The sequence below is a fragment of the Cyanistes caeruleus genome, chromosome 13, assembly GCF_971803275.1.
Source record: "Cyanistes caeruleus chromosome 13, bCyaCae1.hap1.1, whole genome shotgun sequence".
Taxonomy (NCBI): domain Eukaryota; kingdom Metazoa; phylum Chordata; class Aves; order Passeriformes; family Paridae; genus Cyanistes; species Cyanistes caeruleus.
Window position 1 is genome coordinate 3,245,669 of NC_141713.1, and position 25,732 is coordinate 3,271,400.

The following is a 25,732-nucleotide window of genomic DNA, read 5'->3' on the forward strand; positions in this document are numbered from 1 at the left end:
GTGTGAGAAACAGTTTGTTAATGCTCATTGTCCCACTTGCTTGGGTAAGTTAGGCCTGGGAATGGATGGATTCCAAAGGAGGTGGACAGAAGGAAAACAATATTCCTTTGTGGAACAGTTGTGTTCCAACAGCCTCTGTGGTGGGATACACTCCTCAGTTTGAGCAGGAAGGTTCTCTTTGTGTGACACAGCCTCGTCACACACCAGTCAAAATTCCTGAGTCTGCTTTGGGCTCATCCCTCGTGCTGTGACTCCAACCAGAGCTGCCGTTTCCTGCAGAAAAATCTCTGCTCCAACGGAGCTGCCTCCGAGCCAGCCAAATTGCGAGTTTAATGTCTTGCTATTAATATCAGGCTGCAGCTTGGAGCCTTGCACACTGTCAGAATCCAACCTTTCTGTGACATAAGCAGATTGAGAATGCCCCTTTCGTTCAATATTTCCACTGCCAGTGCCAAATAAGCAGCTTTACGGTTAGTTAGGAATGATCCTGCATATTTCAAGGCAAAGCTTGGCCTTCATTCCTCAGTGTACATGTTACCCCACATCCAAGCTGAAGCTTCCCTGTATTCAGCTAATAATAAAATTGGGGGCAGTGTGGAATTGGGAAATGGAAAATGAGAATGTGTCTTAAATATCCTTAAATTGCCCTGGTTAAAAATGACTTTACCTCTGCTGCAGTCACATGTGCTCCTCTGTGGCTTGATGTCGGGGAAAAGAAAGCAGAGTAAGTGTGTGTACTGCAGGGGGGCAGGCTGAGCTGGAGGAATAGCTGCCTGGAGGAAACCAAGCACAGAGTGGAGGTGATTGAGAAACACAGTTTTCCAGGCTCTTTCCACAAGTGAATCAGTGTTTGGAGAAAAACATTCCCATCTCCTGGCTGTTTATCGCAATAAAGTGTTTCAAAATATGCCCAGGTTTGGCAAAAGAGGATCTGTGGTCTGTGTCTCCAAGTAGGCTTTTTTATTCCATGTAAAACACCTCAAAACACTGCACATTTTTACCTTTTCTTTGGTGATTTGCCACCTCTGGCTGACCTGTCCACAGCAGGAGACAATTCTGGTCATAGTGCCTGTACTGTTCATTTAAATCTTCTTCCCTGTGTCATATTGATTCCAGTGCCTTGCCAGTGTCACAACAGAGAATTCATCCCCAAGGAAAGGGAAAAGACTAGCTGGTTTTCTCTGAGTGGAAAAGGAATTCTCACATTAAAAACATTTTCCATAGTGGTTCATGTTGAATGTTTCTGTATATTCCAGGGCGGGTTTTTATTTGATGCCAGAATAAATAGAAATACCTGCTGCTTAAAACAATTCATTAGAGCAGCAGTGCCTGGCTTTAGCAAAAGCCTTGCTGGGACTGTCCTTCAAACCATACCCAAACACAGCTTAATACATTAAAATGAACCTTCTGGAGGTTCAAATGTCTCTTAAAGAAACACCATTGAGTTTGTGTTTGGGAAAGAAAGGGACTTCATAGCACTGCAAATTTCTGTCACTTGTGGCTCTGCAGGGCAGTGGAGTCAGGCTGTTGGCTTTAGGAAACCATAGGGAGCTGTGGTCCAGTGCAGTGGGAGAGTTTTCCCCTTGCCTTTTGGTTGCTAGGGAATAAATGCTGCACAACCCAGATGGTGCTGAACTGTGCTATTGGGTATATTCATCTCTACCATCTCCCAGGCCCCACCCTACCCACCACAGCCTTCCAGCTTCTTTTCACCAGCTAGCAATCCCTCCTCTTCCAAATTCCCACTAAAAATGAATGTGCCAAGCAAGTGTAATATGAGATTGCATAAATCTCAGTAGAGCCCTGGGACAAGCACATCCACTCAGGTATTTGGGAATTCCTGCTGCTATAACCCTTGCTCTGCCTGATTCAGTGTCCTGTATGTGCTTTTTCTTTTCTTGTTTTGGGGACATGACTTTTGCCAGGCTGCCTCACTGGGTACTAAAGACCAAAGGAAAATCCTGCTTACACCAGACTCAGAATCTTGGTGGTGGCTTCATTTGGGTCAGGATTCTGGTCCTGTTCTTTGATGTTGACTGAGACAAACAACCCTCCTGATACCATCTTACATTCTGGTTTTATTGTTAAGGAAAGTAGAGCATTTGAATTTTATTTGCCTTTGGGTTTGTTTTGCATCCCAGTAGTCTTGTTTAGGTTTGTCTTTATTCATTCTGTGTACTGAGGGCACTGGTGGATTCTTGATTTCCTTGGCTGAAAAAGGTGCTGTTCTTAGTTGGAAGCTCATATTGTCCTGCTGCAAGGAGTTTTTGTAGAAAGTAAGTGGTTGATCGCTCTTCTCTTTGGGATTTTATCAATCTGGTTGAGTGCTATCGACTCACAGCTATCTCAGCTTTTTAAAATTTCTCTTTGTTTCATGTCTTTGGTGAAGGAAATAACTTGGGTAATTAAAACAAATTCAAGTGTTTAGTGGGGAGAGGATTACTTAGAGGTTTTCTGTATGTTTGTCATTTTTCCCTCTTCCATCTATTTCCAGTTCCCAGCTCTGAGGTCTCACAGACCCTCAGTTGCTCTCATGATTAACTCCCTTCCCTTTCCTTTTTCCCTATTCCTCTTTGGGGTTAGTTCAGAGCTCGTAGGAGCTCTTGCTCAGTTTTGTTCCTTTGTGTTGTCTTTGTTCAGCTGGGCCTGGACAGCCAGAGGCTGCTGTTCCCAGAGGCCCTGGAGGGTCTGTTTTCCATCACTCAGACTGTGGGACATGCCCACCGAGGTCACGGAATTTCCCTACGTTTACTCCACTTCAGTCTTCATAAACCTCCAGCAGTTCCTCATTAGTTCTCCTCAATACATCATTCTCCTTTTGCAGCCCCAAAATGTGCTTCAGGCCTTTTTATTTTCCCATTATTTATCTGTCTGTCATGCTCACCCATCCCAGCAGATAAAACAGTGGCCTTGCAGCGTGGTGTGTGTTTGAAGCTTGTTCTCAGGGAGCTGGAACTAAACACTGTCAGCAGGGAGGAATAACACACTTCCTGCTCTGTACCTGGCCTTTCATGTCCTCCATCAAGCTGCTATTGGTAATTAATGCTCATAGATATTTAAGCTGATTTCTGAAATATGTTCATAGTCGTTGTCAGATGTAGGGCAGCGTGTCCAAAATCTACCCATCAATTTCCCACCCTGCTTTAGTTTGTTAGCATGTCTCTGCTCATACTAAATCTTGCTTTTCTTGTTGATTGCTCCCTCCTGACATTTAGACTTTGACAGAACTTTTGTCTTTGTTGTAGCTCACCCCAAAGTTGGTGCTGGATGTTTAAGCTGATTTTGGCTTGAAAGCTTTGTCTTCTCCCATGGTTTTATTAATGGTTCATTGGGATGTGTTTCAATAAATGCAAGTGAGCAACTGTCTAAAATGCTGTGGAAAGGACCCATAGTACTTTACCAGGCAACATATTATTGAGTAAATATTCTCCAGGCCATCACAACTCAGCATTATTACAGGGTGGTGCTGATCACTGTTTGAATGAAATGCATCTTGATATAATTATCATAGAATTCTAGAATGATTTGGGACCATTAAAGCCCAGCTCATTCCAGCCTTCTGCCATGGGACATTTTCCACTAGACCAGGTTGTTCCAGTCCCATCCAGCCTGGCTTTCTTCAAAAAATTCAGTGGCTACCAGAATTATGGTTGTTTCCCCTTAAGAACCCAGGACTCCAGCCCAAACCCCTGGCCTAGTGTGTAACTGGTGGGTAACTGAGCTTCTTTCTGCTGCCTTTATTGAAAGGAGCAAGTCATGAGGGAAAATATTTGCCATGACTTTGTTGATATTTTTTCTGATACTGTGGCTTTATTCTTTGATTTCAACTCCATCTCATAAATCACTTGATGTGCTAAATCATTGTGCAGCTAGACTGGTGCAGGTGCAAACACGTCCTGCATTCCACTCCAGGGCCATTTCTGTCTGTGAAATTATATAGACATGTACACAAAGCACCTGGGAATTTTGGTCTTATAGCTTAAAGGGCAGATACTTGCATGTGATGTTCCTCACCCCATCTTTTTATCCCTCACCCTCTTGCTAAGTCTGGGGCTTTGACATGCAATCACTCTGGGGGAAGAAGACTTGTTATGACTGTTTGAACTAACAATTCCCAGTGCATTTACAGGATAGTGTCCTTCAGAAGCAATTCAGTACATTTGCATGCTGGCATGAAGAAAAAACAATCAGAAATATAATATTTTAATATTTCATTTTGTATGACAGGCATGTCTTAGTGTTTTGGTTCTCCTGAATGTACTATGCTAGAACTTCTGAATTATAGTTTTCGTTCCTAGACATCTTTTGTTGCCTCAATTATTTTCTAAATTAGAGATGATTTGTGGGATACTGCTTGAGACCCAAGGCTTAGCTTATGGCTAAGCAGCATTTAATGATGATTTAAAGCAATCTCTGCTGTTTATCTCGGAAAGGGGTCATTGTGTTTGCAAACAGAGAAGCTGGAGCCTAATTGATGTCCAGCTAAGCCCACACTGCCAAACAACTGTCAGGAAAAGCTCTGGAACTGCTCCTGGCTACTGTGTGTGTGAGGCTGAGAAGCCTTTGAGGCAGACATGAGCAGAACAAGCTCATTATATTTGGTCTGTGGACAGACCATTAGTGTCTTTTGGGGTTTGTAGTGTTTCTGCTCTTGTCTCTTGCCTCATCCATGTAAATGGAGATTTTCCATGCTTGCTGCACTGCTTCACTCCGCAGCTCCATCACTTCCCTTTGCTGAGGGTTTGTTTCTCTGGGGGGTTCTCAGCAGAATGATCATAAACAAATAAAATCATCAATTCTGCTTTCATAGCTCACCCTGCTTCTTGCTTCCCCTTTTGTTATGAAAAGGTTGTGGAAAGATAAATAGTGTTTGTTTTCCACAGTGTCAGACCTGCTGTCAGTGCTCTATAAATAACCCCTCTGGGCTGGGAATGCCAACCCCAGGCTCTCTGCAGCAGAAAGCAGGATTTTCTGCTATGATATGCTTCTGTCCTGGTGGACAGGGGAAAATGGGGCTCATAAAAATGGTTTCACACTGGTTCTCATCCAAGATCATGGAATGATTTTGCACATCCCAATTTCCAACCCTGTGCCTTACCCGTTAATTCCTCGTGCCTCCCTGACAAGACCATTAAAACAGCACATTGAGGAGGTTTTTGCACTGTATTTTATTGGGAAAAAAAGAATATATTGAGAGGAGAAGGAAATGAAATTGTAAACAGGGCCTTTCCTTAGTAAAATGCAAAGCTCTGTACCAAAGAGATCAGAACTGTGATCCCCATGGTGCTGGTGAAGCCTAGAGATGGGGAGGCACAAGCCCAAGGACAGAGCAGGCTGGGGCTGAGTCTCAGTCCAGCTCCCAGCTAAGGCTACCAGAGGCACTTCCTTGGGCACCAGCCAGTTCTTCAGATCAGTAAAATAGTAATTAAGCTCTTCAACAGGCCAGAGGTTTGTGTTCCTTCTTTCCACTGCCTGGGTCCTTATTTTCCCCTCTGTTTACACATTCCTGGTCAGTTTGCTGCAGACTGCAGCACTTTCAGAAAGCTGACGTGTTTATAATCGAGAAACCTCAGAGGTTTTTCTTCTCCTGTCAGACATAGATGGCTTTTATCCAGTTGACTGCTTTACAGTGCCTTTATCCTTTGCTGGCTTGAAAACATTTCAGATAGTTCCTATTGTTTTATAGACCCTGTAGCTAGAAAACCAAGCTTGTGTAAAAACATCTGTACATAGCTGTGCAATAGGCTGCAGACATGTAGGGTAATAAGGCATGATTGCATTCATTGTAGCATTTGCTCCACTGGATAATCAAATAGAAGCATTCCAGTTGCACACAGGATATGTAAGAGTAAAGGAAGGAAATGAAGGACAGTTGCCTACTGTACTTCTACATTTCTTTTGTTTTGCAGCTGCCAAGGCGAAATGCAATTGTGAGAGCGAGTTTTAAATAACATAGTGATGAGATTTTACTGGTGATAACCAAGGAAATCACACTGGGAAGTGTGCATAAAATTTTCCCTCCCCTTCCCCAAGAAAAGAGTTTGATCTGTGCTGATTTTTTTGTTTATTTGAATTGTTTTTTTCCCAGCTCTGGTTAATCATCTGGTAACATGACCTGTTATTATACCTAGCCCATTTTGCAGCGTGTCTGGTCCTGGCAGGATTTTGCTACACCAAGTACACTCAGTAGACTGAAAGTCACTTTAAATCCTTGGAATGTTGTTGGGTTTTATTTAACAATTCTCCCACTGCCTCAGCACAAGCTCCAAGCATTTCAGCTGGGGTTGTGCTCCACATAATGCAAATAGGAATTTGGTATCTAACAGTATTTTCCAGCACTGAAAATCTTCCCTGTGTTTATCAGTGTGCTGAAAATGCAGTAGGGAGTGTGCTCCAGCCAGCTGTGATCCACTACAAGCTCATTCCATGGCTGGAAATATTAATGGCAGGTGCTGTGGGGAAGGTGATGAAATTTTGAGCTGACCCAAGAATGCACAGACACATTCTGGAAATAAATTACTGTCTCTAAATGCATGGCAGAATATTTTGAATTTTACACATACAGATTTGACCAGATATTCCTTGTAGAAAATACTGGGGTTTCTTTATCAAGTCCTAGCTGGTTTAGATAGGAAAGTGACTATAGGTAGTGAAATTATCACTGACAGGTGTATATACATATGTGTGTGTGTATTTGTATATAAAATGTCCCTTGAACAGAAATGGATTTCCTTGGAATTTTATTTGGACATAAGTTTTTAAATTTTAAATTTCAGGTTCAGAATCCTATAATCTGCAAGAGTTTTGCCTGGATTAGCTTGACAAGTCTTTTTACCTTCTAGATCAGCTGATAGAAACACATTGAATTTACCAGAATAATAATAGTGAAACCCATAGAGTCAACCCATCAAATATCTTTCTCCTCCTGTACTCTTTCAGCATGATTTGTAGAATGTGAAGGATTTCTGTGTTTGCTTAGCTCGGAATTAGCCTTGTTTTCCTACTTTGTTGGTAGTCATGAGCAGTCAGCAGGTTGAAGGCATTTGTTGGTTTTGTGTGGTTGTGTCATACATTTCTGTGTGGCTGCTTTGCCTGAGCTGTTTGCACTGAGGCTCTGCCTGGCCATAACTGGGCTGCTGGGTACACATAAATGTTCTGCTGAGGATCTACTTGTTGGTTTTAGTAATATCATCCATCAAGCTCCAGCATGTACAGCAATATTTGTGCTGTAGCAGACAAACAGTGTAAACACTGCAGTTATTTATAAGAAAACTGGCCAGTGAGTTAGGAAACTCTGTGTGGATGTTTTTATTTATTGAAAACAAGTCCACCAGTTTAATCAGACTTTGTCGTTCTTGAAATTACAGGAAAGTAGAAGAATGAAGTTAGATTTCTATTTAGAATCTATACTTTATATCTGTTTAAGAAACCTGTACACTCATCTCTCTTATCTTGTGTGCTCCAGTTAGTTTGTTTTTCTGGCTCTGTCAGTCAGAGATCAAATGTTGTCTCCAGCTTGTTCTTGTCTGGGTCCAAGAGTGGATGAAATTCCTGTTCTCTTGGCCTGTCCTGGCTCCTGGGGAAGTATTGGTGCTCCTTCTAATCCCCTTAATGTCTCTTCCAAGTGTCTGTTGACTTCAGAGAGGCAGCACTATTCCCTGGAGCTGCTCTGTCCTTCCAGATGGTTTTCCCTGTGATTGCTGCCTGACCTTCGGTACCACATACTTCAACAGCACCTGAATAGAGATGCTTTCCTGTGGGGATCCTGGGATCCTGCAACACAAAAGTGTTGCTTAAGGGCTACTGAAGTTCTAAACTTCGTAGTTTCAGCAGTCTGTTATCTCACCAGAGTACAGTAATTATGTTTCAGTTTCATGTTCTTCCTCCTGGTATTTTATTCCCTCTTCCATGATGTTCTCTGATCTGCCCCAGTCTTCTTTCCATGGGTTATCTGTCTCACTTGGATCTTCCCATTTCCCTTCTCCCTCTGTGGAGCCAAGTGAGGGGCAGAGGTTCCTAGCACAGCCCTCCCGGGTTGGCATTCTCTGGGATGTCTCTGTGGGAAGGGTGTGGTGCTCCTGCCTCAGAGCAAAGGTCTGGATTCTGAGACCATTTGGCCTTTTCCACGATGAAGAATGCCAGCTCTTGACTGCTGTAGCCAGGATTTTGTTCAATGCACTGATGGGTTTACAGAGGTGCAGGACACCCACCCATGCACTGGTGTCTGTGAGCCACAGCATGATCTGAACATGGAGGTAAATAAAGCTTCCTGGCTTTACACTTAAGAAAAAAAGACAAAGGTCAAACTTCTGGGGTTGGGAAACTGAGTAAAGGAAGCCAGGAAATGATTTAATGCACCTTTTTCCAAAGCCAGGAGTTATAATTTGTTGGTTCCAGTGAGACTTTGACCCAGCCTATCCTGGTTTTGGTAGCTGGTCCTGTTAGAGTGGATGTAATAGACATCCAGCTTGTTCTGTGGGGATGCTGTGAAGCTGATTATGTTATCATTAATCAGGTGGCTTTGTTGGGAAATGCTTCTCAATATATGGCAGCTTCCAGGAGGCCACTGCCACTGGGCTCCCAGGCAGGCTGGTTCAAAAATACCAAACCTACGTAGCTGGGAAGTGCAGCTGTTCCTGCTGCAAATTCCCTCCAGGAGTCCTGAGTGAGGTTTGACAGCTGAGGAGACCCTGCAAACTGTGCTGCACACTCAGGACACAATTCTCAGGGACACAGGGATTTAGCTCAGAACTGGAAGTGTCACTCAAGCAGGTATTGAGGAGCCCCTGCATTTCCTTGGGGTTTTTTATTTAGAAACACGTGGGACTAGAAGAGGCAGTTCTCTCCCTGTTGGGAGAACTTCAGCACAAAGCCCTGGAGCAGTAACATGAGCACAACGTGCATGGAAATGTCCCCTGGCTCCTGCAGGATCCCGTGACAATTTTCTTTAGTGCCATCACTGTCAACCTTCTTTTCTTTAGCGCCGGGCTGTCACTTCTGAATTCAGTCCATAAAGGCCCCAGGACTGGGACTGTGCCTTGACTTGTGTCTGTGAGGCACCAGGGACTCTCTGGCTGCTGTCAGTCATTGCAAGGAGCTCAGTGGTATTCATCCAAATTTGTGTTTTCTTTCACTGGAGCTCAAGTTTGAACATGAGAGATTTCTTTTTATTAAGTGTGAGAAAAGCTCAGGCTGGTCTCTTTCAGAGTGAGAATTTCTCTGTAGCTGGTGTGGCTTTAAAGGTGACATTTTATTTTTGAGGAATGTAGAGAAAGATGTACTTAATAAACTAGATTCAGGACATATTAAAAATATCTCCAGCCATGTTACCTCTGAAATTAGCCATTGCTTCTCTTCAGTCAGGCTGATGCTGTGATGTATTTGTGTCTGCATAAACTTCTCTGTGGGTTATTCCCTTCCTGGGGAGTGGAAGCCAGGATGGACAGCTCTGTTTGGGAACCCAGAGGAGAGGTCCTTTGGGTTAGCAGTAACTCAAATATTTTAACCTGGTTTGGTGAGTGTGGCTATGACCTGTGTGTGCTTTGTGCTCGTCTGTTTCCCCCAGTGATGGTTGTTCTCTAATACTTTTATATAATCCATTGGCCAATTGGAATAAAATTTGAGGATATGGAGCTCAGAAATATTAGGCTTCCAGAAGTTTTCTGAAAATTAGGAAACTAAGTAGAGGAAGGAGCTGTCTCCCCCTGATGCTGCCAGCAAGGGAAAGATTGCATCATCCGTGTTTACATCAGGACCCCAAATGGCAGTGGTAATCTCTAGGAAATCAAGCCATTAATTCTGCAGTAAGTTTAGGGATTTTTTATTTATTCTCACCTCCCTTTCCACCATGCTGTCATGCTCTGCCAGAACAAATGTGATGCCTATTGGTAGAGGAGCAGAGCCATGGCACTGCCATGGTCATTTTCACTCCCCACCCCTAGCAGCAGAGGTATCAGCCAGGGTGGAGGTGCTGGGGACCAGCTTTTCAACCCAAGTTCTGACTTAACAGAGTAACTCAACCCTATTAACCTTATCAGGCACAGCCCTTGGGTTTGTCAGCCTTGTCAAGTCAGGCCGCGAGGTTAAATCAGCACTCAGCAAAGAATTAAAACAGAAGGGCTGAATGAAGAATTTCTAAATAGGTTTATCAGTGCTGGCTGGCAGCTTGCCAAATAGAAGCCAAGAGCTTCAGCAGCCCTGGAAGTCAGGATATGGGAGCTGCAGATGAGAAGTATCACAGGAACAATTTGGAAAAGCATCTGTTTGGAGGTGATCACTGTGCATCATCCCATTTGCAGGCCTGCCTTCCCTGCAGCTCACCTGAGCTGCTCTGATGTTGCCAGGAGAACAGCTTTGACATGCATTCAACAGCTAAAAATAAAATGCACTTTAAATATTAGCATGTTTCAAAAGTATAGATTCATTCAGGTTTTGAGAGTAGCGATTGCTGAGTCATTCTGTAAGAACATGGAAAATATTTAATGGGGAGCTGTGGAAGAATGCCATTCATCAGCAGCACAGGTGTTCAACCTTCTCCAAAACTTTCAGCAGTCTGGGCTGACACTCTCCAGACACTGAAATATTGTTCATTGCATGTTACTCAACATTGTTTAACCATTGCAGGACTGATCCTTACTCATGAACCCATCCCTGACCAACACCACAGCAGGGTGAGATAGGCATGGCTAGGGAAAGCCTAGCCTCTTGGAACTGTTAAAAGAAACTTTTGATTTCTTTGCAAAGCTTCATGAATTTCTTAGTGTTTGCTAACTACAGGAAGGGAAAAACTGGGACTGAATGCTGGACCCTGACTGTTTGCTCTTAAAGCAGATGCTGTTTGGTACAGAGACTCCAAATATTTTTTCTGATTTATTGCCAAGTCTGACCTTGTCTCTTCATTCTGGAAGGGAGATAGTGAGGAATTTAAAGGCTCCAGAATCCCTGCTGCTGAATTCCATGTTCTTCTTTGTTTAGTGGTCTCATTAAAAGCTCTGATTTGATATTTTTCTTCCTTCTCTCTGAATTCAGGCCCTCTGTTGAAGCAGCTGGATCAGATGAGTTGCAGGGACAAACTGACAAGTCCAAAAGTGGAATTCACAGAACTCATCTGAAAACAGGAAAATGAAAATAGCCCCAAGGCTGGTTTTGTAACCTTACACAGTTTGCAGAGCTGCAGCTATGGCAGGCAGTGCCAGGGTTGCTTTTCCATTCCTTTGGAGATGGTAACCTGCAGGTGGGAATCCATCCTGAGGACAGGTGTTGGCAGACTGACATAGGCATGTGGCAGAGTGGTGGGAAGGGGGCATGGGAGACCTTGAGCGCTTTTCCTTCTGATGGAAGAGTTGCTATATTTTTCTCTCTTTTTTTGGTGAGTTATTTATTTCCTGAAATTTGCATCTTAGGGGACAACTGATGCAGTCTTGAGTTCAGGCCTCTTCCACCAGACAGCAGAGGTGAAAATGAAAATACTAAAATACTGATTTTTAATAACATCTGTGAAAAGGAAAGGCAAGATTCATAAAGGCTGTTTAGAGCAGGGGCAGGTGGAGCTCTCTCCTTTTGTCAAGCCATCCAGCAGGTGAGAGATGTGGAGTCATTTTTATCCTGTGTCTCTGTGCTGCAGCCATTGCAGTGAAAGGCAGTTACACAGCTCCACAAACCCTGAGTCCAGTGCTGAGTCCTGCTGCTGCCTTGATGGGCTGCCTGCCTTTTGCATATTGTCATGCTGATGTTTCCATGTATGTGGGAAGGGAAGGTCCTGCTTAACTCTACAGCAGTTTGTAGAAAGGACTGGCAGGTTCATCCACTGAACACCAGGAGTCCAACACAAGATATTCAACTCCAAATGCCTTTGAGCCCCAGGCAGAGGTGACTTTTGAGGGCCAGGATCCAAATCCTGATTTGCAGCTTGGTTTCACAGTTGTTGGTGATGTTTTCTTTGAGTTCTCAGTCTCTGTTCCTGTAGCCTTTCAAAAGCATCAGATCTCTGCTGCGTTCTGCCAGATTTGATTTCTTTCTGGTGTGAGATATCCCTGAACAACGTTGTCCCCTGTGCCTCTCTCTTTTTCTCTCACTATCTTGTATCTCTCTGATTTCCATCCCTTGTTCCTATACCAGTTCCAACAGCCTGTCCCTCCTTTATGCTCAGTGCCAGGTTTTGCCTCCCTGTCTGAATAATTCCATGCCCTCAGACTTGTTCAGTAATTCCTCAAGTGAACCCATGATGCCAGAGACTTCTGACCTAGGGCTGTAGATCCATTTTTCTCCAACAGTAAGTACAGGGAGACATTCTCAGGGAGCTCATCTTCCCTTCTGATCTTATCTCCTGCCCTCCTTGACCCCTGCCTCCCTCAGAAGTGACTCCCTGCTGCCTATGAGATCAAAGTCATGTTTCCTGAAGCCTTCTGGAAAACCCATATTATCTCCATTTGCTACTTTTCTCTCCCTGTCTCTTCTCATTCCCTAATCTCTTCCTGCCTTGTTCACTAAATTTGAACAATGCCAGGCTTCTGTATTCTTCCCATCACTGTGTGTTAACTCATTCAGTCCAATCCCCAACTGGAATCCCTCTCTCAAATCCACCTGGCCAGCTCTTCCCCTGCCTTTCCTCTCAACAGCTGTCCTAATATATCTCACTTTGAGTAATCAAGCCCATGTAATTCCATGTGTGTGTGAGCATGGAGACTTTCAGCACCAGGCAGTGATGTCTATAAGCAGATGGTGAATTAGCTGCCTGGATTTGGGAATCAGCATTTAGGAATGGTGGTCTGATTTGGACTAAATGTCCTAAACTCTGTGTTTAACTAAAGAAACAGGATTTCAGGGAGGAGCTGTGTTTAAGGTCTGCATTCAGCAGCAGCCTGGGCTCTGGGGAGTGTTGGGGAGAAGCTCTCTGGAATGTGGCTGTTAGCATATCAAAGTAGAGTAAACATGTAGATGATACCCTGCTTCCTCTGCCCCAGTTAATTAAGGCACTCTTCATGTCTTGTTGGATGGAGAGGATTTATTAATGTGCTGTCATCCAGGGAAGTGATGGTTTGCTGAAAGGGAGGAGCCGTGAATGGCACGGAGGATGTCACGCTGAACAAAGAGCAGATGTCAGAGAGACAGGGAATTTCTTTTATCTCCTGCTTTGCTGAGGTCTTAGATCCTGTTGTTTTATCATAAAGGCTTAGAAAAGTAGGGCTGGAAAGAATTTCAGGTGGGCCTTTAGTGCATTCCCTTGCTGCGAGGCAAGATCAGTGGTACCTGTGTCACTGATGGATATCTGCTCCATGAGGCTGAGCAGGGTGCTTGTTTCCAGCTTTCTCTGAAATCCAGTGAACACCACACCTCTCCTCAGGTGTGGTCAGTATGGTGAATATTTATGTTTGTGAACACAAGTCCTGGTGAATGGCTCTGGAAAGGAATGTGGTTTCAAAGATGTCTGTGCCAAACCTCTGAGGGTTTACAAAGGTTGTCTGCTCTTATAATGCAGCGTGTGTAATGTTTTTGTAGGTCTTGGTTAAAAGGGGTTTTCTGGACTTAAAAAAGTGTTAGAACATCTCTCAGTTTTATCTCACTGTATTTGGTATCTGAAACAGCTTTTGCTGGCGTGGGTGAGGAGAGATATCCCTGAAGCTAGGAGAGGTCTCAATCTCTAGAGCTTTTCTACTGTCTGGGCAGTCCCCTTCTCCTAAATCAGTGAATTAGCAGAGTTTAAATCCAATGCAAATAACATTGGAATAAAGCTCTTGCCATCTTGGGGAATGTCTGTGTGTGGGCAGGTTGGTAAAGGAGATAAATAATTGAACCATTAAACTTGTAAAACCTCAGGAGGATCCCCAAGAAACAGAAAAGCCCTGCAGAAAGACTGAAAGGTAAAGCTGAGGGTTAGCTGTGCTAGGGGAGGGAATTCCACGTGTCCCATTAATTGCCGTCCTGCAGGGTAATTAAACAGAGAAAAGGAAGATAGCAAAAGCACTCCTTTAAGCTCTGATGATTAAATCTTGCTGCCTCTGCAGATTTGCAGGCATGAAGAGGTCTGGCCTCACAAAGGCATCTTTATCAGGAAGGTACTGAGGAGGGCAGTTGGTTTAGGTGTCAGGTAATTTGTTTGGAAATGGGGCAGTGCACTCCTGCCTGGGCTCCAGTGTAGGATGAAAGTATTGACTGAGAAGTTCTTCTGAGTTGCAGTGGTGCCAGAGCTAAAATTTGGGTGTTTCTGTCTGAATCACACACAGTCCTTTCATAAAGATTAAGGCACGTGGTTGAATCTGGCTTGTTCTAGAGGCCTGGTTTTGTGAAATGTTATCCAGGACCACTCGTTAGACCCTTGGGTGTTGTATCAATATTCAAGGCCAAGTATCTCTAGTTATTCCTGATAATCAGAAATCTATCTCCTGCCAAAGGCGTTGAGCATTTCACTCATTCGTGCTATGAGGACTTTGTGTTCTGAGGAGTTCATCCTTGTGAGCTCCAGAAAAATCATCTGGTACTGTGAATATCAGGGAGGGATTTAATCTGTTAATCCTTCAGGGTGAGTGTTATGAAAATCAGAAGATTCAGAAAGCACCTACACTTTGTGTCTCAGCTGTTTATTTTTCTTGCTGGGCTTTTGGGATTCTGACAGAAGTTGTCACTGGAAATGACAGTGTTTTCAGAGGAAGAAGTTATTGGGCACTACAGGACAGCTAAATGAGTTCTGGGAGAGTTGTGCTGCATCCCTGCAGGTCATGGTGAACAGTTTTACAGGGGTCATGTTGAAATTCAGGACAGGCTATATTCTCCAAAGGGAGAAGAGGATTCTGTGCTGATGGGCACATTTGCAACAAGTTGCCCAGGTACAGGAAGTCTGGATCTGGTGGATATTCTCAGGAGTCATGGTGGCTGCCATCAGCTGGTCCATGACATCAGAAGCTCTTCCTCTGTAAAGACCTGAGTTCAAAATATTGTGACTTGCACTAATGTGATTATTAACTTGTTTTCCTACCTGACTGTAGCTGTGTTTGTGCACTGGATGGCTGCACTGTAATTTCTGTAGTTGTGGTTCATGATGAGTGTGTTGTTTCCAGTGTGGATTTTGTTAAATGCAGTAACAATGAAAATTATTGCTAAGGGAAACAGTTTCCATACATGAATATTAAACTCTAATGGAAACCATGTTGTTACTGTGAGATTAACAGAAATTGGCATCTTGGAGGACTATCCAGCATTAAGCCAAATTAATCTGTGCCACTAAGATAGCATGTCCAGCTTTGAATTAGCTTTGAATTAGGACATTCTTCTAAAATGAAGGAACAGCTCACCCTGTTCACTTTTCTGGATGATCCCTATAAACCAAACTTGGCCTGGAGGCTCAGTGGTGACAGCCTTAGCCTGTCTGTGAGGGCCCTTCCATGGATACAGTTCTTTTTCACCTGGATACCGCTGACTCTTGAGACCTCTGTTTATTCAGCTGTAGAACAGTGTTAGTACCTATCTTGGAGGCAGTTTAGTGGGTTTCTTCTTTAATGTTTCTTAAATTTTGGAACCTTTTCTATGTAGGCTTTATAGAAAGGGAGAAGTATTTTTCATTTTAAGTATCACAAGCACTGGAAGATTCCCTTGGTGACTGACTTGATGTGTATATACAGGCAGGGCATCTCTGTCAAACATATCATTGCCATTGAATGGAAAGGCAGAGCATGAATCACTTCAGGGTTTCCTGATTTTACTCGTGTAGGATGTTAAGAGAGGCTGCAGGAATGTAATTGATGGCAATGTTCAAGCTGCACAAATTGAAAATCATGGGAGGATGAGAAAAACATCAGCTCAACACCAAACTAGTAATGACAGGGAATGGGAGGTTTGCTCTGAGCATGTGGATATGCAGGGAGTCTCTGTCTGTGCCAAGCAGACTTCAGGACTGGGAGTTTGGCTCCCTTCCCAACAGCAAATACATTGAGCAGGAGGAGAGCCAGCCAAGTTTTAATCAAGTAAAAGTTCTGTATCCAGAGGTGGTTGGCAAAAGAAGAGATTAAAGTATTAGGAGTGCAATGAAAACAAGACATTAGAGAGTTGAAAGCTGGAGTACCTGGACAAACCACTTGCTGAGTGAATACTCCAGAGCCGTCAGGAGGAAGCCCCAGGTGTTTGGAGTAGGACGAAACAGGAACCCACGCACCAGGACTTGTCTTCTCCCAGCTTTGGCCATCCCTGTGGCAAGTGTGTAATATCCTCATGCCTAACTGGGATAGATGGGATCATTCCCCTTGGAGATACTGCTGGTGGAGGGCTCATAGCTGGCAAGAAGGCCAACAGCTGCAAACTGTTTATGTATGACAAGTTTTTGGATAAATGTGAGTTTACACAGTTGCCTGTGTCCCAGGGTTTGCTGTGGAAGTGCAGATAGCTCTGCATGTCCAAGCACAGAAGTTATGGGCTGTAATTATGTAATTTCTCAGGAGAGAAAGAAAAAAACCCTCATGCTTGGTAATAGTAGAAATAGTAATTGGCTTTCCTTTCCCTCTTCCACTGATGCTCCTGCTTGACCTTTTTTATATATTAAAAATAGATTTGTGGTAATTGCTGACAGCATATCTGAAAGATAAGGACATTTTTCCCCCAAAGAAAGCCACTATCTGTATATTTGCAATGGTGGATGAGAAGTGTGATGAGAAGTTTTTCTTAAAAAACAAACAAAAATCCCAGTTCAGCTTCCTTCCCTATTTTTCATTTTCACACGTACACACCTGTCTCACAGACAGGGCCAGAAGGAAAATTACCAAATAAAAGCATTTCCTCTTATATTATTCCCAGCCTGGTAGAACCACAGCATGCCAGGATTTTCACAAACATGTCTGAGTTCATGAAGTTTTTATTCCAGTTCTGCAGACTTGAAAGGCTCAGATAAAAATCTGGAAATTTAAGAGGCAAACAACAGTTTCCATTCATCCCAATGAAGACATAAATCATGTTAATGCAGCTACCAAGGCATTGTGCTCCTATTGTTGTTGGTTAGAGGTGTATTTTTCTCTGCCTATCTGTTATGTGGATCATTGTACTGGATTTAAAAAAAAGTTGCATTTATGTTAATGGTTCAGATAGATTTACTAGGAAACTGGAGTATGTTTGCAGATCAATAATTTATTTGCTGTTGATATTCTGATGAAAGGAATTAATGCTAAAATGTATTGGTCCAAAAGAAAATTATAGTCTTAGGAAATAGTTTGATAGAAAAAATAGATTTCAAAAACGTTTTTAAGACAAGCTTTTTCAGGCTTAAAATGTGATACCAATTTGTTATAACTGGCTTGCTGTTCCAGAATGACTATTAGTAATAAGCACTCAGCAGTTCATGAGCTGGACTTCTTACTGAGTTCACTCCATGTACTCCACAAAGGTTTCTGCTCTTCCAGGATTATGAGTTTCTCTGCCCAGTCCATTTCTGTAATAACAAACTAATTTTAAATGGCTACATTTTTTAATTGATGATTGCAGATATTACAAAATGGCCACACAGGATTCACATTAAGCAGTGAAAATAGCTAATAAAAATAGATGACTAAGAGTCTGTAACTGAGCCACAGTCACTACTTCTTTGACCACTGGTGGATGTACAAGTTCTTAATCATTACTTTTCCACCTTTGAATAATGAGGGTTTTAGCACAGACCAAAAGCCAAAATAATAATGTGGATATGCATTGCCAGGTTCAGTGGGGATTAGAGCCACTAAACAAAGACTTCAGAAGAATTACTATTTGAGATAATGTATTTGACGTTTTAATTGGTATTTAATATATTGGCAGAATTCTAGACTGTTTTGCTGCACCACACCTCTCAAAAATGGGAATGCTGCCTCCTTCCATCTCCATGATGGCAAACATAGACCCAGCCTCATTTTATGAAATCTCCCAAAAGAAACTTGGCATGAATAATTTAATGCAAAACTGACTTGCCTGCTCAGCCCCGAGCCTGAAATGCAATTGTTGCTCCTCAGTTAAAACCTCATGTGTCACATACAACTGAGAGAGATATTGGCACAGGTTAATGGAAGATAAAGGTGAATAATCAGGTTTAGTAGTAGGAATAAAACACTCTTGGTAAGTCCTGCTCTGATAATTTCTGCCTAAAACTGGTGAAAGGGCACCAAAATATCTTTTCCTATTCAGTAAAAGTGCCTTTCAGCTGACTCAAATACTCCATTTTAGCTTCCCTTTAACCAAAAAGTGGCACATTCATTGGTCCACCAGGTGTGTGGACTGAGCTTGCAGTCTCAAACATCTTTCTTGAAGAAGGCTGTTACTTCCTGAGCAATTCCTTGACATCCTTTGGACTATTCTGCGTGTAAGAAACAAGTCAGTCCAAGCAAAGTGCTGAAATCCAGCCTTTTATGGCCACTGATTTAAAAGGTTAAATCTTGATCTCATTTTTTTTTGCATGTGGTATGAATCTGCCCTTTCACAGTCAGCATTTTTAAAGTAAGCGTTAGTGCCTGATTTCTGCCTTCACTCTGCGCTGCAAGGGCTGAAGTAAAAGGCTGTTACCCATTCCATCCACAACACCCCAGCAACAAATATCCACATCCTCATTGTCAAAACCCATAAAAACAGAGCTGGACTTCTTCCAGGTCTAAAGTTTTACATTTGCACCCTGATAACCACAGTTTTGTCAACTCTGAGAGGAGGAAAAAAAAAGGAAAACAGGGATCTCATGATTCCATTGCATGGTCACGGTTTGATCCTTCAAGGAAGCTCCATCCAGCCTCCCCTCCATGGAACTGCAGTGAGGAAATACAGTCCATGTGTGCTGTTAAATACAAATCAAAGCAGATATATCCCCTGAGACACCCTGAGCTGGCCTGTGATGCCATCACAGCACCCCCAGGTGCAGTGGCACTTTCAGCAGGGGACAGTCTGGCTGCAGGAAGGGCAGATGAGGACTATTGTTTTTCCATAGCAGAAGTTTCATGCTGTAACTTTTGAATTCCTTTTTGGCCTCAGCCTCAAACCGTTCGTGGTGCCCACACAAACAGGAGAATACTGTGCATGGATCAAATCCTAAATTCCACTCAGTAATAGGAGACCTGTGCCACCTACATTGGCTTTGTGACTCACCATCAGCACTTTGCCAGCTCTCCTGGCTCTGACACTCTGGCTTTCTTTTAAGCATGAAAATAAGGGAATATATAAGATCTTTTCAGAGTCTCTGCTTTATTGTTTTATTCCTTCTCCCTGACTTCATTCTGAAAACTGAGATAACTCAATTTAAATGCTTGTTCAGGCTCCTTCACTGCATCCTCTAATGCTGTAGTAGAAGGTATTAGTAGACAAGTTTAGATGAATTTTTGGGTCAGTGAAATATATTTTCCAATGAAAGCAGTGAAGGTGAGTGTGTTTTACTTATTTCCTGTCTGACAAAACTCTGGACTGATTCTTCATTAGGATGAGGAAGAAACTACTCAAATGATTTTGTATGGAAACTGCTCTAATATTTTTTATTCTGGTTGCATTTTTGATCATTTTTGTTGCTATTGCTGTATGTTTGGTGTGAATGAGCTGTTTCACTGGTTTTGATGGGAATGTTCTCTGTGTTTTTGTTGCAGGAATTGCTTACCTAGGAGGTGTCTGCAGTGCCAAGAGAAAATGTGTTCTTGCTGAAGACAACGGTCTCAATCTGGCATTCACAATTGCACATGAACTTGGGCACAAGTAAGAACTTGTCCTTCTTTTCCTCCTTTACTTGTGCCACTGCAGGATACTTTCATTTGAAGCCAGACAAGTGCAATTACTAGTGTGGCGTGTTTGTTATGATTTCATAAATGTAGCACATTGATGCATAACTTAATTTTCAGGAGGCTTATGTAAATACCCATTTTAGCACACATAAATCTTTCTAGTTGAACTTCCCCTGTTTTCAGCTCTCTCTTCTGATTCTGAGCAGCACAAAGAGGCCTCGATCTCTTAAATGCCAGTAATACAGACAAATTCTGCTTTTCTTTACTGTGTAGAATAGGTCCACAAAACCAACATGAGCCTCAAAATCTTTAAACTTGCCAAGTTTTCTCTGAAGTTCAGGTGTCTGTGTCAAGGGCTTTAATAGTTAAATAGTTTGGTAATGGTTTCATCTCTGCATGTGAAGTAATCTGCTGTGACTGAAATAGTAAACATCAGTACTTTGGAAATGCCCTTAAGCAGAATTATTTGATCAACAGAAAGAAATCCTGTAATTTGATTTATCAGCTCAATCACACCTAAGTAAGACACTTTGAACACACTGGAAAAAGCAGGAAGGATCATGATAAGTCCTAGTCAGACAGAAATTTGCAGAATGAGATTACTGGGTGCTTTCTGCAGGTGACTTTGGAGACTCTTTACAGCTGCCTATAAATATCCCATGGGCTGAAGGAAACAAAATTGACTGGAAGAGTCAGCTGCATCCTCTTAGTGCAGATGATGAGTTAACCAAAGGTCAGCTCCACATATCCCTTCTCCAGGCCCAGTGTTAATTCACTTACACAATAATACTGATCAGCTTTTTCCCCTTTCCATTGACATCACTCTGGTTGCAGTGTCACAGTTAGACTGTGGAAGGTACAGAAATTAGACAGGGGGCAGGACTGTGCCTGGAGGGTTTTGAAGCGCTCCTTCTTTCAGCCTTTTTGGATGTAAGGTGGGAAATCCCAACCGTGTTCCTGTAGTTAAGAGGTTGTGCCCAAGTTTTCTGTGCCCTTCCTACAGCTCACATGTCTGGTGGATCTTCCTTTCCTGCAGTAAGAAGTATTTCACAGCTAAGTCAGAGCCAATGGAGTGTGTTCAGGTTCTGGCCAACCTCATTCCTTGACAAATAATTACTTTATGGCAATGTATTTCAAAGTTGCATGGAGGATATTTAGGTTACCTACCAAAAATGAATCTCTTGTTCACCCTCCAGTGACATCGAAGGCAGCTGAGCCAAACCGAGGGTGGTTTCGGCAGAAATGAAGGACATTTGGGTTTGGTTTTATTTAGATTGCATGCCAAGATGTTAAACTGAGCCTAAACTTAATAACAAATTAACCTGTGGGTAATGCTAAGGGAAATTCAGCACTCATCTTTGGATGGTCCAAGAGCAAGAGGGAAAAATACTTGAGCTGCAGAAAATCCAGCTGCAGAAAATCCTGTGTGAAAGAGTGAGACTGGTCTGCCCTAGTGTTTGCCAAGTTTCTCAGCAGAGCTGACAAGCTTCCTTCTAATAATGCCTTGCTGAAAAATATCCCCAATCATAAATAGGGGATGTAATGCTTTCAGATGCAGCTCTCCATCTGTGCAGAAAATTGCAAACTCCATTTTCTTTTCTGAGGGCAGTTTTGGTGGTAAGAACATAATGTCATACCACTTCTGGTTTTCTTTCGTTGCCTTCATCTTGGAAAACTATTTCAAGAGTACTGGAGGGGAGTGGAGTGTCTGTAAGGGCCAGTTTAGGGTAATGTGGCTCTGAAAGGACACAGGAACCAGGAGTGCTCCAGCTGAAGGTTGTAAAAGCTGTTGGGAGGATTCTGCTGCCACAAGTGTTCAGGGACATGTTCCAGGTTATCTTACTCCACAAAGAGCTGCAATTCTCCGTCACACACTGGGGCAAATCTTTCTGCCCCCTCTGCCTTGCCACCAGCAGCATAATCAACCCCCAGTGTTGCCAAATCAAAACAGAGGAGGGTAAATGCCATATCTGTCACCCCTCAATATGAGCATCAGAATCATCCCTCTGTGCTGTCACCACCAGTGACTAATTTCAACCTCTGACCAGCTGACTGGTGCCTTTCTGGAGACCAAGAGGAATCTTTTTCATTGACATTAAAAGGTATCAGGTCCCATTCTTCTGGTGTTGACCTGCAGTAAGATGCTCTGAGCAATCCTCTTTCAGCACATCTTGTGCAAATAGAAGAATTCTTCGCAGACTTTACTTAAAAACTCCGAGTTGTTGAGTGAAATATAAGGAAACCCATTGCAGACATGAACACAAAGAAGCTGACATGAACTTTAAAAATGAAAACCAAGGAAAACTAGGTGCAAGTTTCTTAATTTAAAACAAAATCCAATCAAAACTTACATCCATATTGGCAAAAATATAAATTTTGGAGAGCCATAATTTTGAGCTTTATTGAAGTCTGATTTCCTTATGAGTGTAGAAAAGCTGAGATTTATTATTCTTTCCTTAAGACTAACAAATGTCTGTGGAGATCACAAGCCCAGTTTGGCATTCACAGATAGTTTCTGATGTGGACTTTGGAAAAAGTGAATGGATTACTAATTGATGTGTCAGATTCCTAATCTGCCACTAATGTCATTTGGACTGACTGCAAAAAACACTATTCCGGACAGCTGCACTGTGAAAACATGGAGACACCATTAAATAGATCAATTAGGATGAAATAGGTCCTATAGAAAGTTGAAGGATAAAAGTTCATCTTCAGGTTTAACCTGTGGAGTTGTTGCTTGATGATGGGGTGAGAGATGTGACATTTGTATTTAAATCTTCAAGTCTGTGCTGATAGTTTTGGTCTGTGGACATAAAGGGAACATCCATCTGTATTTAGATACAATTTTTTAGAAAGGTTCCAGGAGAAGAGTTTTACTGTTACAAAAAGGTACCAGACAGGGAGCCCAGTGAATGTGTATTGAGGCTCCAAATCATAAACTTCTTCCCACACGAGACAGGACCCTCAGCAAGCCTTGTTACTTCAGTCAGCTGGGTCAATAGTGGGTGGCTTTTAAAACAACACACTTGAGTGTAACCTGAGTTTGTTGAATTTTATCCAGGGTTTGCTGGGTGGAGTCCTTGAAGACCCAAGATCACAGTGGTCACTGAAGTCTTAAAATATACAAGTCTGAGGTCTTCATATTATAAATATAATATGAACACTGAAATATAATATGAGCACTGAGCATTTCTTGCTCTCACCTTTTCAAATTTGCAGGGCAAGTCCATCAGTAAAAGCTTAAAAGTGTCACCAGGGTTCTGAGTGGTGCTTCCCTCCTTCTCTGCCTCCATGAACCAGTGTGAGGCTGATCTGAGATTCACACTCCAAAGACCACCCTGAACAACCGACTTGCAGAAAAATAGTGCCACTTCCCCCCTCCTAGTTCTCTCTTTGCCTACAGCAGTGGCTTTGTTACCATTTTCAAGTCCTTCTCCAAAGAAAAAGTCAAATAAGTTTTTTGAAACAAAAGCTGGGATTCATCCGTATATCCGTTATCCCCCGAACGGAGTGGGGTGGGCTGCAGCCAGTGGTTTTTCAGGACAACAATGCCAGCTTTGTTGCCATTCCTGTTTCTTTCAACAGCCTCAGCTTTCCTGTTGTGGGATGGGGGCAGGCTTGGGTGAGGAGGGAAGATTCCCATTCATGAGCCAGCGGAACCTGGCAGTGCCTGGATGGGGAGAGAATAGCCCGAGGTGGTGTGGCTGGGAGCCACAGATGGCCTTAGGAAAGGGGATTAAAATCAACTGACAATAAGCAAGGAGCTGCCTCTTGCCAACAGCCTGAAACCACATGGCCTCAAACTTGAAGCTGAAACAGATGAGGACAAAAATGAGTCCAAAGGTAAAAGCCCATAATGAACAAACCGAACAGCTCAGGGCTTGGAATCAGTCGAGAGAAGGGTTTGGAACCAGCAGGTTTCTCTCCAGTGTGCTTATTTGCTTTAGATGTTAGGTATTGATAGCTCTAGCTTGGTTAAAATTACTTCAGGGTGCATAATTATTGCTGCATGATGAGGTATAGCCTTTGTGGTGTGTCTCAAGCATTGTGGTGTTGCAGGTAAGGGAAAAACACTCTGGATGTTCCCTTTGTGGCCTGGTATTTGTGCTGATGGACTTGTGAATAACATTGCCCTCCCTGTTCTGGGTGCAGTTCTGTGTCCAGCAGAGAGATTCATGCAGATGTGCCAGAATGTGAAAACATTGCAGGCTGAGGAGGAATGTCCCTGAGCAGATCTCAGAGGTGCAGAATGATGCCCTGTAACAATTTACACCAGCAAAGCCCAGTCACTGTGGTGCAGCTACTCAAGATTTCTGAGAACAAACCAGGAAATCGTCCCACTTCTTGCTGCCCTGCAATTTGTAAAAAATTGGTCATAATGCATTTTAAAAATGAAAAGTTTCGTGTGGAAGCTGAGGACCACCCCAGTAAATGTGACAGATCTGTGCAGACAGATAATGCTGCAGAGTGCACACTGCTGACAGAAACCTGTTTCTTTTTCTGGATCAGCCTGTCCTGCCATTCCAGTCAGAACAGTGCCAGCAGCATTGGAGCCAGACAGCCAAATCATGGTGATGGGGCAAAGGGAGGGGTTCTGGAAGCCATGGAGAAATGGAGTCTGCTAAAAATTCTCTAAATTTTATCCTGGGTTTGTAACATTCAGGTGCAGGATGTGGCAGCTGAGAAGCTGTCTTGAAAGAAAAATGCCAACAACCCTCTGTCTTTTTCAGAGCAGCTCAGCACAGTCTAACCCTTGAACTCAGACCTCTACCAGTGGAGGCAGCTGAGTGTAGTTTCTGTTCTGGCTGATTTTAAACATTAACTCTGATGGGTTTTTTTGTTAAATTTCTCACCTGAGCTTCTTTTTCTTTTTTGTGTTTCTTTGAGTTAGTCCCACATTTATCAGGCAGGTTCTGCCTGACCTGAAATTCTGTGGAACATTTTTCTTTGTTGCTGTTGCAGAAATGCACCAATGTGTCCCCAGGTTACTTCATACTTCCCAAACACCATGAAAAGCAGAATTACTGAAGTCATAAATCAAACATGCAGAAGCACTAAAGTCTCAGTTTGAGGGTTATCCAGACAACTTCAGTTATAGCTCTGCTCCCTCTGTACTGCAAATGAGGCCAAACTTCTATTCACAAGGCAGGATTTCAGCATGTAGTTAAAGACTCTACTATAACACATGCCCACAGGCATTGTTTTTGCTCCTGAGAATTAATATTTTACTGTAAGAGAGAGCTGTTGCAAAGAGGTGCCCATCCTGTGTGTCTGTAGGGTACCATCCAGTTATGGATGGCTCAGGGATGTACCTGTGGCTGCCAGGATCTGTCCAGTGGCGGGATAAACCTCTCCAGTGGAACTGCTGGCACTGTTTGGTGTAGATCCTGCCTTATGCTGCCTTATTCCCTCAGTGCCTTCATAAATGCTGTGTGGCCCTTTTGACCATGCTTTGTGTCAGAATTCACATCTCTGCATTTGGAGTGGTGGAAAATCAAGATCAGTTGGATCTCAAGGAACATTAGAGCCGGAGGCAATCCTGTGCAGGCTTTACTCTAGCAAGCTCAGGTATTAATGACTTTGCTGCAGCAGGACTTCCTGAGTAGCCAGAGAGTTGGATTCAGGCAGTGCCTGCCCCAGCTCTGTTCTCCTGGTGCCAGAATCCCCACTTGAAATCTCACAGGAGGATGTAACTGTTCCAGTATATTGCAGTCTCAGGAGTACTGGGAGTGACTGGCTGCTGTGTAGACATACCCTGAGGCTGGCCAAAAATGCTGGCAGCAGTCCGTACCCACCCTGGAGTTGCTAATTTTATTTTCTGCCATTTGTGTTGTAAATCTGTTGAGGAATGTCTCTCTCTCCATGTTCCCAGGCTCCCTTTTCGTGCTCCCCTCCTCCCAGGTTTCATTCTTCTTCCACAGATAATTGCAAGCACATTTTCACAGTTAAGTTGCCCTTCTCTGTACAACTCCAGAGGACATAATGGAACACTGCCTGTTTCATCATATGTGCTTGTACATTGGAGTGGGATGATC

The 25,732-nt window shown here is 43.0% G+C and overlaps 1 protein-coding gene across 2 annotated transcripts in view; it reads left to right on the top strand.

Moving 5' to 3' along the window:
• Window positions 1-25,732, top strand: part of ADAMTS17 (ADAM metallopeptidase with thrombospondin type 1 motif 17) — a 156,674-nt gene that overhangs the window by 39,156 nt on the left and 91,786 nt on the right. For both annotated transcript variants that reach the window (XM_086849571.1, XM_086849570.1), the window contains exon 8: window positions 19,566-19,671. In XM_086849571.1, coding sequence (XP_086705697.1) covers window positions 19,566-19,671 — 106 coding nt within the window. The remainder of the gene's footprint in view (window positions 1-19,565; window positions 19,672-25,732) is intronic.